The sequence below is a fragment of the Urocampus carinirostris genome, chromosome 18 (assembly GCF_059441175.1).
Source record: "Urocampus carinirostris isolate Australia breed hairy pipefish chromosome 18, RoL_Ucar_1.0, whole genome shotgun sequence".
NCBI lineage: Eukaryota > Metazoa > Chordata > Actinopteri > Syngnathiformes > Syngnathidae > Urocampus > Urocampus carinirostris.
In genome coordinates, this window is record NC_142366.1 from 12,840,882 (window position 1) to 12,855,795 (window position 14,914).

General features: G+C 42.5%; 1 protein-coding gene across 3 annotated transcripts in view; it reads left to right on the forward strand.

Moving 5' to 3' along the window:
• The window catches only part of dlgap1b (discs, large (Drosophila) homolog-associated protein 1b), a 138,070-nt gene that overhangs the window by 62,917 nt on the left and 60,239 nt on the right, over positions 1-14,914 (forward strand). For 2 of the 3 annotated variants that reach the window (XR_015847598.1, XM_088322285.1), the window contains exons 3-4: positions 4,676-5,750; positions 12,088-12,302. Coding sequence is in view for 2 of the 3 variants with exons in the window: in XM_088322285.1 (XP_088178411.1) it covers positions 4,707-5,750; positions 12,088-12,302 (1,259 nt within the window). In the remaining variant the exon portion in view is untranslated. Of the gene's footprint in view, positions 1-3,136; positions 3,166-4,675; positions 5,751-12,087; positions 12,303-14,914 lie in introns of all 3 variants that reach the window. The other variant, XM_088322286.1, reaches the window with a different exon arrangement.

Consider the following 14,914-nt stretch of genomic DNA (forward strand, 5'->3'; position numbering starts at 1 on the left):
TCCATTTTTTAATGATTAATGGTGAATTTCTGTCTTTCGTTCTTGCGATATCTTAAAGTAACCTTGGCGATTATTGCTTGAAAGAAAACATTTAGATGAATCACTTGAAATGATTTACTTTTTCTATTTAAATTCACCAAAATATAAAGCATATTTTGTCTTTATTTTGGCCTGGCTAAAAAGAAAAAAACTGCATCCAAAAACGCATTTAAATCAATAGAAGAATGAAACATTTAAAAAAAAAAGTAGGACTCTGACACCTTCTATTTAAATATTTTGTACATGAAGCCTGATTATAAAGTCAGGTATACGTTTTTCTTTGCAGAAGATAAAAAATATATGCCGTCCTGTATATCCATGTGCTGTATTAGTGTGTGTGTGTGTGTGTGTGTGTGTGTGTGTGTGTGTGTGTGTGTGTGTGTGTGTGTGTGTGTGTGTGTGTGTGTGTGTGTGTGTGTGTGTGTGTGTGTGTGTGTGTGTGTGTGTGTGTGTGTGTGTGTGTGTGTGTGTGTGTGTGTGTGTGTGTATCTTAGGCCTTCCATCTCTCTCTATATATGTGTCTTTCTATCTATATCTCTTTACATATCTCTATCTTTATTTTGATATATTTCTGTCTCTCTCTGTGTTTTTCTCTCTGTCTAGGTCTCTGTCTCTGTTTGTGTTTGTGTGTTTAAAATACCATGCATCTCTAAATATTTGTATATCTTTTGATCCTTATCTACGTCCGTCTCGATCATTCTCTCACTCTCTATTTCTCTATGTATATATATATGAAATCGCTATGTATGTGTCTAGAATATTTATTTCTATGTATATCATAATAATAATGATAATAATAGTAATAATTATATATATAAAATTATTGGGGATTGACTGTCGGAGAGCCGTACATTCCTTTTTTCATGCCTGCCAGAAACGGGTCACATATACACCACGGAGGGGCAGCTGTCTATTGACAAGCACCACACAACCAGCAGGTTTCCCTCTTCTGCCTGACAAACTTTAGCAGGAGGCCTTTAAATCCGGCACGTAATTGTGCCCGTGTTTTTGTCAGCGGGCTGAGCGCCGGCGTGACCCACCTTTCGGAGAAGGCACCGCGGTGTATCGCCGCGAGGACCGTTTCGATTTAGGTCATATTCTGCGCTCCAGCGGCCAACAGAAGGGATCTGTTGTCCCTTGCAATGAACACTTTGAATGCACATACTTCGCTCGGGAAGTAGCGCTAGTCGGTGGTTTAGCATGACCACAATAACAACAGGAGTCATTTGTTTACGATATTTAAATTCACGTGACGTTGGCGTTCACTGACAAGATTTTATTGACCGGGACACCTATCAGGAAAGGTCTACTCGAACATCAGAGCTCCATTTGGGTTTAAATTATCTGTATCCATCTTTCTTTTTATATCTATCGATCTGTATTGTTGTCTTTGTGTCTTTATCTATCCCTACACAATCTATCGCTACCTATCGTTCAACAACTACATTTGATAGACTGACCAACCTGTCAAAAATGTCAGCAAAGGTCTTACAGAACATCGGAGCTCCATTTGGGTTTAATATCTGTATCTCTCTCTGTCTCTCTGTCTGTCTCTCTGTCTGTGTGTGTGTATATATATATATATATATAAATCCGAATAATGAACAGGAGCTGCCAGAGCTTGCTGTGGACACCTCGCAATGGCTGAGGTGATACAGGGTCTTATTATTGTCTCGTTAGCCTCACTTCCAGTCGCCTGGAGTGAAAAGCGGATAAAGGCCACGGCCGGACGTTTTTGCCTCTCTACGTGAGGGCGAGGTCGTCCCGTTGCCGGGTTTCGCCTTGACAGGTTCAGGAAGCTGTCAGAGGCTTTTACTAGCCCATTAAGATATCAGGCTATAAGATGCGCCAAAGCCCCAAAATTTAAATATGCGCATTATAATACGGTGCGCCTTGTATGCGGGGTAGCGTAGAAATTACCATGCACCATGTAAATTTCTGGGATTTGGACAGAATATTTGGACAAAGAAATGAGAGCTGAAGAGAGCAGTTCAGTTAAGGATTAGTATTCCAATGTAAAAATCTAAGAAATAAACAGAATATTCTGGGCTTGGTGCATCAGGACATAGCAACAAAAATGGCTGAACACTGTTTTTACATTCAGGTTCAGACTTCCCGTTCTTTCTCTCGCTGCCTTTATTTTTAATTATCCACCGTCCTTGTTCTTAGTTTCTTTTTCTTTGCTGCTTATCCACGCGATGTATTCTGTCCCCTCACGAGAGGGGGACGGAATCCATCGCACTGATCCTCCACAAAGAAAACGAAGCAATGAACATTGACGGGTGGAAGACAAATTTTAAAAGTCAGGGAGAGTAAAGCAGAGCGTTAGTCACTCACAAACAAAATGTGAAAAATTGGGTTCGCTTCGGGATCGTTCCCTCAAATTAATCCTCGATGCATCCAGTGTTATGCAATTGTGATCAGTTATATATTCACACTGATCAATTAATACACAAATGTGTAACTTTAATTTTTGTGCAGTAGTTTTAATTCAATGAGCCTTATAGTCCAATGTATATTGCATATGATAAACACATCGCAAAAGATTTATGTATTTTTTTATTCATTTCTGTAGCTTCTATGTGAGCGCTTGGTGATAGGTGAATTGAGAAAGAGAACCCTTTTTCACGGTATTTTCCTCTCTAAAAATAAACAAGGTAATTAAGTGTTTTCTCGTTCGTTTTTAATTCTTGGAAAACAAGAGGTCCTCGACCCAGGTTACGTGGTTTCTTAGAAATCCATCAAAGCGTGAAGAAAAAGAATCACAACGGCGGATCAATCTGCTGCTATATTTTTTTTTTCTTCAGAAATTACGAAGGTCAAAGTAAAAGATGGAACAGTAGAAAAAGATGAGTTTCTCCAGTGATATCTTTAAACATCAATGATGAAACTATTGACAGCAAATTTTTCGAACATGTTGGCAATTCCTTAAAACATATCATCAGGAAAAAAATATAATTTCAATAAACTAGTATCATTTTCTTCTTTTGTGAACACTAAAATTATCAGCTAAAATGAAAGCATAGTCTTCTTTTTTACACTGAAATCTAGCATTTTTTTCTTCTTCACTGAAAATTTGCATTCTTTTCTTCCATAGTGAGAACCAGCATCACCTTTAACTAAAAGGTAGCAAATCATTTTTTAATCAAACTAAGCTTTTTTTTCTACACTATAAACTGGTTGGTTTTCGGGACTACAGGTTGCACATATTTACCCCGGTTGGCTGTTTCTGCTATATACCCTTCTGAAAAAATATAACTTTACAAAACTATTGTCATTCGATCCACACTGAGAAGAAAAAACATTGTTCTTTTTTTCTACACAAAATAACTAACATTGTTTCTTTTCATACTGAAACCAGCACGATATTCTTTAACACCCGGCAATATTGTGTTGTTCTTCAATAAAATTGGTGTCCTCTTCTATGCTGAAAACCAGCTTCTTCTACACTTGCAATTTTTTTTTTCCCCACAATAAAAATGTCTTCTTTTTTTCTTCTTCTTTTACATTGAAAATTATCTTTGTTTTATTTGACACTGAAAGTAGTACGTGCTCTTCAAATAAAACTAGCCTCATCTACTTCTGTGCCCAAATGTCAGGTATTGTTCAATAACACTGGCGTTATCTTATTCTATGTCGAAAACTAGCTTCTTTTCAGATTCATTTTATTGTCATTCTAGTACACGTGTATACAGAACGAAATGTCGATACATCTGACCCGCACAGTTTCCTTGAATGTACAGATATAAATAAAATGTTGTATTGAGTTGGAGTATTGAGTACTAATAATATACTAAATAATATACTAAATAATTATGGCTATGTATAGTATTTTACAGTAGTGCAAATAGTGCAAGAGGAGCAGCTAACCAGATGTGCAAAATGGGCAGTCAGGTAAACAGTAACAATAACACTGTAACAATAACACTGTAAGTACAATAGTGCAGAGAAACAGATGTGCAAGGAGTGGCTAGCTATAAAGAACTGCCAGTAGTGCAAAAAGTCAAACAAAACCAACAGATGTACAGATTAGCAGCAGTTAAGGTTTACTATGTGTTTGATTGACCATTTAACAGTCTAATGGCCAGGGGGACAAGACTATTGTGGAACCTGGTAGTCCTGCACCGCACACTGCAGTACCTCTTCCCAGAGGCTAGCAGAGTGGACAGTCCATGATGGGGGTGAGAGGGGTCCCTGATAATGTTCTTTTATACTATAGTTTTGCTTTTTTCTTTGCGCTGAAAAAGTGCCTTTTCATTTTTCTAAAAACTCTCTTTCTGAATGCCAAAAACTGGCTTTTTTTAATGACAAAACTATTGCGTATTTCCTAATGCTACAAACAGGCTTCTGCTTCTTCTCTCCATCATGTAACCAGCATCTTCTCAGTGTCATCTTCTTCTACACCAGAAATATGTGTGCTCGAAGGTCCTTGATAAGATACTGTGGAAAATTTGTCCCAAATTAGATTTGTCCTTTTCTAGTTTAAAAAAGGACATTGTTATTCCTTAATAATTAGTTGCATTGTACAATATGGTACATAAAAGTGTGATTGTCACTTAGCTATGTTTTTTCTACCCAATTACAGTCTGTAAAATACTGTAATAGCTCTGTACTAACACTTTCTGTCTTTTTCTAGATTGTTCCCCTTCCTTTGGGTGACAGTTACCATGACGATGAAAAGCTTGCCAGGCAGCCATGGTCACCATCACGGCGTTGCCTGCGACAGTTCCTACGATTCAATGACGCTCGGTCATCCGGATCGGCAAGCCCGTTTCCTTAACCCGGCGGATCCTCGAACCGCTGAACGCCCGTGCTACATGCAGCGAAGCTCCTTCCAGTCAGAATGCGGTGCCTACCCAGATCTGGCCAGTTGTACCTTCCCTCGCAGACATTATAACTCTCATCATGAGCTGAAGGAGGAGTGTGGGGCCCTGGTGCCTTACACAGGGCCCACAGGGACAATAGGGAAAGGGGGCGGCGGAAAAAATAACAACAACCAGGTCCCTTGTAACCTGCTGGAGCAGTTTGACCGCCAGGGTCCGGTGCGTCGAGAGGGTTACCACACGCTGCAGTACAAGCGCACGGCAGTGGAACACCAGCGCAGCGACAGTCCGGGTCGAATCCGCCACCTGGTGCACTCTGTCCAGAAACTCTTCACCAAGTCCCATTCCCTGGAGGGGCCCTCAGGATCAGGAACCGCCGGGAAGATGAACGGTAGCAAATCGAGCCCCGATGATCCGCCGTCCTCATCTGGTACCCTAAAACTTAGCAAACACAGCAAAAGCAAAGACCGGTCCAAGTCGGAGCCGAAGATGCGCAGCGCCATCTCTGGCTATTGGAGCTCTGATGACACCCTGGACCGGGAGGTGTGTCTGTACCACCACCAACCATCGGGGGTAATGACCATGGGGCGGCACCCGGAGAAATCTCAGTCCCAGTACTTCATGGAGTCCTACAACACCATCAGCGCCCATTCGCTCAAGACGTCTCGCAGCAACAACGATGTCAAGTGCTCGTCCTGCGCCGGAGGGAGCGGCGGGACGCTTCCGCTAATGGTTAGCGCTCTGGACAGCCAGATGCAGCTGAAGAAGAGTTCCTGGTCATCCACTCTAACGGTGAGCCGAGCACGGGAGGTCTACCAGAAGGCCTCGGTCAACCTAGATAAGGCGCTAGTGAAAGCTGAGCAGGGAAGAACCTGCCACTTCCTGCAGGTAGGACAGTTGCCCCTGCCCTGCCCCCTGCATGCCATGTTACCTGCATCCTTGATGGTCGTCCGTTTTCATCTTCATTGTGATGCTCAAATTTTTGTGTCATTTGTTTTGTGGTAATATGTGGGTGGATCGTTTTGCTTGCTTCTTTGTCAGCTGTAGCAGTGACAACCTTTACAAAAACATTTCCCCCCCTATTTTATACGGTTTTGATTATTTCAACTGTCTTATGCCGTACATGTGACACCTAAAAATATGTATAGTCAAAAGGGGGTATGTCGCCTGTGCATGGTGATGACGTCAAGACACAGTGCCACCGGTATGACCTCCCAATGGAAAAGGAGACTCGGATCAGTACTTGGTAACCTTAGCGAGCAAGCTGGAACTATCTGCACCGCTTACCCTCAGTAGGGTCGCGGGAGACCATCCCAGCCGTCTTCGGGCAGTGGGCAGAGGACACCCTCAACTGATTGCCAGCCAGTCACAGGGCACACAGAGACAGACACCTCACTCGCTCATTCACACCTAGGGACAATTTGGACCGGCCAATTAACCTGACATGCTTGTTTTGGGAATGTGGGAGGAAACCGGAGTGCCCGGAGGAAAGTCACGCATGTTCAAGCATGGGGAGAACATGCAAGCTCCGTACAGAAAGACTTGTAGTTTGATTTGATCCCAAGACCTCAGAACTGTACCGCGGACGCATTAACCCCCACGTGCTGCCCCAACCTGGAACCACGTAGTGGAAAAGAGCCATTAGGCAACTGAGCGTTATTCTAATCAGATCCTTGTTCCCTTTTATCACACTAATGCCTGACCACATACAGATGTGTCTCCGGTCGTTTGTGTTTGGATGGTAGGTATTCGTGGGTCCCAGTAGCAAGGAACACTCCTCAGCCAAGCTGAATTTGATCCTTGATGTCTATAGCTGTTTATGGCAGCAAACAATCAAAATAGATACATTTTGTTGAATCTCAATTGGCATAGTCGAACACTTTCCCTCTGAGTAGAGCTAGTGGTAAGTTAACGAATTGATCGTGTTGCGTCAAAAAGTTCACAACCTCATTTTTCCGTGCACGCAACAAACCTTAATGGGTGTTTTTCAAAGCTAGCGCCCGTTGTCGCAAATAAACAGACAAACATGCAGCAAATCCAGCCTCCTATTTCTCAGATCTTTGTCTCTCGAGATAAAAGCCTTACCGGTGGCGTGCTTTTTTTCCCCATCATGTCTATCTATGAGTGAGTTGTACATGAAAGCGCCCGGTGGAGACAAGAAGGCAGGTGGAAAAGGGGGGTTTTGTCGGAGAAAGAGCAATCCGGGGCCGCTCAGGAGTATGTGAACGGAAGAAGTCGGAAAACAGAGAAAGCGAGCACAAAAGACTGAGAGAAACTTGCGGTGCATTTTAAGAGCGTAGTCGGATAAAAGAGCGAGGCACCGTGTCACTGTGGCAACTCTCTTACCCGGGGAAGGATGGATGAGGGAAGTCCTTTTCTGTTTTCCCAGCCAAAGTGTTCTGGATTACGGCCAAACCAAAGTCGCAGGATAACACTGGCGAGTTGATATGATTAGTTAGCGTGACCTTATTAAGCTAATGCTGAAACTGACGCTGCTTGGACTATTTCCCGATATCGGATGTCAATGTCAGAAAAGTCTGGGGTCTATTAAGTGGCTCAGGACAAAGTCATTGTATAAAATAACAGGAGCTCATATCGAGAATACTGTAATCCCTTGGTTATCGCAGTTAACAAGGACCAGAACTCCCCGCGAAAAGTGAAAATCCGCAAAGTAGCGTCGCCCTTTCATGAAAGCCGCCAAGGGTCAAAGTTACCTCAAAATGACGTTCTTACCAACTGAGGGTATGACTGTAACAAGATAAAAACTATAGATTAAAAATAAAAACACACACATTTGCAGTTGAATGAATGGCCTTTTTGTCATCGTACAAAAGTACAACAAAATTGGAGGGCTTCTATCAGTGTAAGAGAGCGTTTAGAGAGTGGATGGCTAGATGCATGCTAACATCAGGTATTTACAGATAGAGCAACGTCTCCACAATGATTAAGATAAAACGGTCCCAAATGTAGCGGTTTCCCACGAGTTGTAGCTCCAAGTCGTCTGTTTCATGGGTAATGGATCTGGCATTGGTGAGGGACAAGCTCGGCAGGGGTAGCTTACGAGAGTTGTTACTTAGCCTAGCCGTAGTAGCAGGCAGGACCTGCAACGCTGCTATTGCCTTCTTTTCCGACGACAACATTGTCGCTTCCAATAATAATCCACGGAGCATCGTTTCTTTGCGCTCTTCTGCCTATACTCAGGATCTGACGTAATTGATAAATCTATTTACAATGTAACAAGCCACTAAAAGGTAACGGTTACCATGTTTTGCAGTTTGTTTGGTGACCACATTGACTAACAGCATACCCAAGTACAACGGTCACAGTTGTGCACACAAGCAGCCACACCCACCCAACACACACATGAACCCTACCCCGTGATTGCATTTGCTGTCTGCTGTCTACTGCAGAACGCAATGTGAAATGAGTTCATATCAATGACGAGACAATTAAATTCAATTCAAAATCCGCAAAACAGTGAACCACCGATAACTGAAGTAGCGAAAGATTACTGCCCTGAATCTTAAATGTGGTTGAAAAAGCCACACAAGGGAAAAACAGTCTGCTTGAATGCTGTGACCAGGAAAGGCAGTGTATATTGGGAGAAAGCTAATACAGACGCTGCCCAACTTACGAAAGACCATCGTTTGTAAGTTTAATTTGTTCGTAAGTTGTTTCAGTGCTATATTTTGTATGTTTAAGGTTTATAGAAGTATGTATAAGGCTTGTATAAGTAACTTGTATTGTTTTCTACTAAAACATAAATATTTCATGAAATAATATGTACTATAAAGTTAAGTGTAACTTACTTTTGGAAGATAAGCTTCAAGAGGTCCTCCTCCGATTTAGAGAGTGGCCGACAAAATGGGATCCAGCCTTTTTCAACCGCATCAAGCTTTCTTATTCCACTTTCATTTCAAAAGAAATGGCTCGCCACTTCATTACACTTTACATCAACCATATTGAATGGATGCACGATATATTAAACAATAAAAACGTCAAAGTTCTAACCGCGCTAGATACAATACACGTAATACTGTATGTTTACACACGAACCAGGAAGAGGAAGCAGATGTTTTTTTTACTTCCGGGTGGATGCTGGTTGACATCTCGCAGCGCCGGTAGCAGCGGAAAGAAGCACTACACTAATGTACTGTACTCGGAAAAAGGATTACGCAATACAAAATCTAACTTACAGCAATGTCCGGATATTTTTAGACATCCCGAAAAAATGTTCGTGTCTACCGTTTTAAGCAAGTCGAATGGTCGTAAGTAGGGGAGCGTCTGTACATACAAGATCTATTTATATAATGGTTTTGTCACAAGGAAATTCCAGTCATAGCACTATACCAAATTTGGACAATCAGGTGTTTGAATAGGGCAGCACGGCGGCGCAGTGGTTAGCGCTTGTGCGGCACAGTTCATGTCATTGGAACCTGTCGTGGGTTCAAATCCAGCTCCAGACTTCCTGTGCGGAGTTTGTATGTTCTCCCCGTGCTTGCGTGGGTTTCCTCCGGGCACTCCGGTTTCCTCCCACGTTCCAAAAACATGCATTTCAGGTGGATTGGCCGGTCCAAATTGTCCCTAGGTGTGAATGAGCGAATGAGTTGTCTGTCCCTGTGTGCCCTGCGATTGGCTGGCAACCAGTTCAGGATGTCCCCTGCCCACTGCCCGGAGATGGCTGGGATGGGCTCCAGCCCCCCCGCGACCCTAATGAGGATAAGCGGTACGGCTAATGAGATGAGATGAGATGAGATGAGGTGTTTGAATAGTTATTTCATGTCAGTTATATAAAATTCTTTGCAGATGTTTCCTGTGAAAATGTATACAGAGTTTATTGTTTTCCTCAACAATATTCCCCTCTTTGGTGATTTAAAATCCTCAATCAAAGTCTTTCCCAGGCATCCCTTTTCAATCGCCCAGTTTCCACTGATGCTTCCAACCGAGTCAAGTCCACATTAAAATTCCTTATTTTTTTCCAAACAAACATATTCTTTGTATGGTGTGTCCTTGTTCCTGTGACTGCTTTCAGATGAGGGCTTAGCTTTGTGGGACCGTGCGAAAAATCAGTGGAGCGGAAGGCGGTGGCCAAGGAACGATCAATAATTTAAGCAGAGGACAGGCAAAAAAAAAAGAAGCCTAACACTGTCCGAGGAATACTTTGAAACTCCATTATGAAAGTGCGACTTTAGTGGTGACTTGGCGGTCAGAGTTGCCGTGCCCAATCAAATATTTTCCCTTTCAAATATATCAAGATATATTTAAAACTTCTCTTTCATTGTGTAGTCAAAGTGTTTTGAGGGGTGGTTCCAAGCGCAGACACATGAGATGAATGACAAGAGACTTTTTTGGGGCAAAATAAATTAACAACAACCAGTTCAGGGTGTCCCCTGCCCACTGCCCGAAGATAGCTGGGATGGGCTCCAGCACCCCCCGCGATCCTACTGAGGACAAACGGTGCAGATAATGGATGGATGGATAAATTAACAAAAAGTGCTCAGCACATGGGGGTAAGGAAGACAACAAACACAAAAGACAGTCCAGAAAAACACACAACTGACAAAGCTCAGGAAGTCCAGGAACAATCAAAGACTGGTATCAAGGCATGGAGAAACAGGCGGGAACAAATAAAAGGCAAGCAACCATCCAACAGCTTCTGCTATTGGCACAGACATCAACTCTTCATGCTCTGACGGCCCGCCGTTAGGCCGTTGGACTTTTATTTAACAAATACATGTCTGTAGGATCTCACCAGTCACTGAAATAAGTCACGGTACATATGATTGGAAAGCTTAAAATCTTGGGATTCAAGATATGATGACGATTTCAAAAGATACTCATCGCGATCAATCTGGAACAAGATACCTGAAAACTATAAAGCCAAGGTAACTGATCATTATGCCCCCTTGCCGTCTTCCAATCCTTTTAATGTCTCCAAAATGGCTTTGTTACATGAAGGACAATCAATAGAATCTAACTGAGTAAAATATTTACTCCAAAAGACACTATAGCCGACAGATGAATACAAATCCACCTAAATCTGTTTTGCTTCGTGTATTGTTGCTTTTTAAAATTTGTTCGATTTGCTCCAAAGCTCCTTTGTAAATAAACACACTTGTACAATTTTTCCCAATATGGTAATTAGCCTTCCCCTTTTGATTGAAACATTTCTCGGCCAAAAGCAGGCTTTTTTTCCACGGTCCACAGCCCACGTTGGCCTGTTAAGGGCCTGTTTGATAAAACGGATGTTGGCTCAAATAGATCAAAATATCATCAGCCAGTGGTAACCAAATCAAATGATGATGGACACATTGGTTAGCCAATGAAATTTCCAACATATTTTTATGCCATTTCCTGGGGTTTTATGCAATTCACATTCAAAAATATAGTGCGCAAGGCGATCCGTGATTTATTTTTACGCACCATTACGAGCAAGAATACACAATCATTGATTGACTACTGGAAAGAGAATTTAAAGATTGACAACCCTTTCACTGTGGCTTAAAAATTGGCAAAAGTAAAATACAAATTTGTAAACATTTTAGTGTAGTAAAGTAGTCATTTCCAAATAGCCACTTTTGGAACCGCCTAAATCTACCCTTAGAAAAATGTGTTTGTTTCGTTTTTCAGACTGTGATCAAATTTGACAGGGTACCAGGTAAGACTTCAAGCTAGTGTCTAGTATCTTTCCAGCTAAGATGCCCATACTACACTCATCTGCGGGCATTTAAATGAAAATCAAATTTAGGTGAGAATAAAAACCTTCTATTTCTGTGTGTTCCAACTCAAATTACTATATGTTAGTAGCGCTTGCAGTGAGTATTTCAGTTCAGGACAGAACTTGAGTTTTACCTTTCAAAAAAGGCCAAAACCGTACATATTCTCCAAACGGTTCAAGCAACAGCATTCAATTTACTTTGGTCTTAGATTGGGATTTTAGGCGAATTGTATCACTATCCTGATCATAGTCAGGTGCAGGTAATGATCAGCCAGTCCACCAGTTTTGACCCTTTGGAGAATGGCGGTTTGCTGGATCCTAACACAAAGGTAACTTTCATTATCTATTAGCATAGTCAGACAAAATAAAGTTCCAATCCCAACATTTTTGAGGTGACTCGTAGACATCTACAGGTATAGACATCACAAATCAATGTATCCCCTTTTTTGTTCAGAACTCAGTCGACATGTAAGACTACTAAATAATGCTACTCTATAATCATTGCAGGTGCCTCAGGACGACTGGGGGGCGTTCTCCCCACTGGCCAAGGACGACGAGATCCCCTGCCGGCGGATGCGTAGCGGCAGCTACATTAAAGCTATGGCCGAGGAGGACAGCGCCGACTCGGACGGGAGCCCGAAGCCCTCGCCCAAAGTTCAAGCACGCCGGGCTAGCTATCTGAAAGCTACACAGCCATCGCTAACCGAGCTCACCACGCTCAAGTACGTGAAAAAAAAACGCCTGAATGTGGGTCCAGCTTTCGAGGAGGGTTGGAGACTGATTTCATGCCCGTCCCCGGGTTTTTTTGTTAGTGTAGCCTGAAAATGGTAAATAGTAGGTAGGAATAGTTCTGTTTAGAATACAGCCCAAACGCCAACCCAAACCCCCTAAAAGATAAAAGAGAACAGTTTATTAGTACTTGAGAAATAAGCTGACTGAGGCTGCATTCATGACTTTAAGCAAGGAGATGCCGGCAGAGAGTAGAAAAATGTTGTTATTGTTGTTTTAATTGTTCTTATTATGATAAAAGATGTACTGGCTAGCTCCAGTAGTACCAATCATACAATCTACAATAGGCATTGGTAGCAAGCACAGTTACTCGACACTTATCCTCCTTACACTTACTAAGGCATGCAAATTCAAACCAGATTGCAACGATAACTTACCAGATATGGAATGGGCACGGCAATTGCAGACATTTGTAATCATGTCCTCAGTCCAGACAGGTAATGGCTTGCAGCCTCCAGTGCTACTGTTTTCTCTGCGAATTGTAAAAAAAATTGTGTTCCTTAAAATTGCATTTTGTGCTCGTGTACACACAACAGCTGAGCATGTTGTTTTTCATTTTTGTATGGGTGCTTAAAATCCTTAAAAAAGCTTGAACTTATGTTGTGTTTCAAGCTTTTAAAAGTGCTTGAATTTTGGATGAAGTACTTGGAAATGCTTAAAATTTTGCCAAGTTTCCCCAGGAGTCTGACTCATTAGACCATGCATTGAATGAAGAAAAGAATGCCTAAAAACGAGGCCGACACTGCCTCTCTGGTTGCTTGGCTATGCCAATGCATTTTTCTTTTCTTTTGGTTAACGGCAGCTGGCATTAGTTTGTATGCCGTTTTCATTTGAAGCGTCATCGCCCCCTCCGTGGCGTGCCCAGGAGGACAGGTAAAAAGACCAACATGCCGGGTAGAGGAGAAATAGCAAATTTTGTTTTGAAAGTGCTTAAAATGTGCTTCGATTTAGCCATAAAAAAGGTGTTACCAACCCTGTTTTTAGTACATCACGACTCAAAAAACCCAACTCAACATACAATTCTTCTCTCGCTCTACACAGCTTCTCCCGCTGTCTAGGGTCAACAATGTGCATGCATTACGTGCTGATCCGGTGATGACGCAGCCTAAAAAGGGGTCTATAGAACCACACAAAGACCGCGTCCTGATTGGCTGTCAGTCGAGGTTCGTTAACGTTACTTGTTCTGCAGAGCAGCACCAAGGAAAGCTCCCTTCCCCCATTTATGGCAAAGGTGATTAGAAAGTACCCGTGCCATTGAGGTTGCCCTAATCAGCCCCGCAGGGGAAAATCTGAAGCGAGTGTGGCCGCAGATAACAGCGCCGCCAGATTCTTTTTTGACCTGATTTTCCTCCAGTGGCCGTTTTCAGTCACACCGGGTGGCCGATGATTCAAAATTTCCCGTCTTATTATTGCCGTAGCGTTCTCGGTCACGCGCCGCCTCATAGCTGTCTGCAATCAAGTCGGGACAAATTGGGCAATTGTTGAGAGCAAAATGGCAAATGTTGCACTGAGAAGCACGAGGAAAGACACCTTTCATGTGTTTTTACCGACATCTGTTTCAAGGTGAGGAAAGAATTTAACACCGTTATTCTTTTCTTTATTCTAATTAGGGTTTTGTCGTAGGAAATTCTTGTCAAGGCTGCCAAACACTTTTTCTTGAAATGAGAAAAAAGTGCAAAACAAGGTATTATATGTAAGATAAATCCTATATCATCATCACACAAGAAAAATAATCATGTACAGTATACAATATACTATAGATTTCAATAAATGGATATAATTTTTCTTTTATTTACCTCTTCATCTACCCTCTGTTAGGACCAGAACGGAAACAGGACCCACTTGCGTAACGTTACCACAAGTTTTATTGAAGGAAAAGAAAGGGTTGCGCTCACGATCCGGCGATTGCTGGAAGCGGAAAGCAGGTCGCTCTGAACGCGGAAGTGGCGAGCGATGACGTTGTCTGGAATGGAAAAAAGTCGAAAGCCAGGAGAGGAGAATAGACGTGGTCGAGATCAAAACAGGTCGTAATTCGGGACGGGAGAGCAGACGTGGTCGAGATCAAAACAGATCGTAGTGGGAGACAAATGGGAGCAAAAAAAACGGGACAGGCGAAAAAGGGCTTGCCGTGTAAAAACAGATTCGCAGACGGACCGACAAAAGGGGACTGACAGGAAAGAGTTTAAATACTGACAGGGAGCCAATCCGTCAACAAGCTACAGCTGGTGCCACACGGGCGGGGCCAATTGGGCGCCATGGCTACCGTGACACCCTCGCCTTGCCAGGTCTGTCTTATTCTGGATCATGTACCAATTTCGTCTTTAATTAGTTTTTATCAAAAGAGCCAAGATGACAAAAAAGTTAAAATGTTTTCGAAATACAGTAAGTGAATCTTGATCCGATGAAACCAGACCATTAGGTCTGCGAGTCAGTTGTTTCCATTTTGTTTGATGTTGAGGACCTCGAACTTGTTGTCGAACATGCTGTGAATGTCTGCTCTCAGCTCGATCAAGGTGTTTTAGTGTGGTTTGCCATCTCGACATTG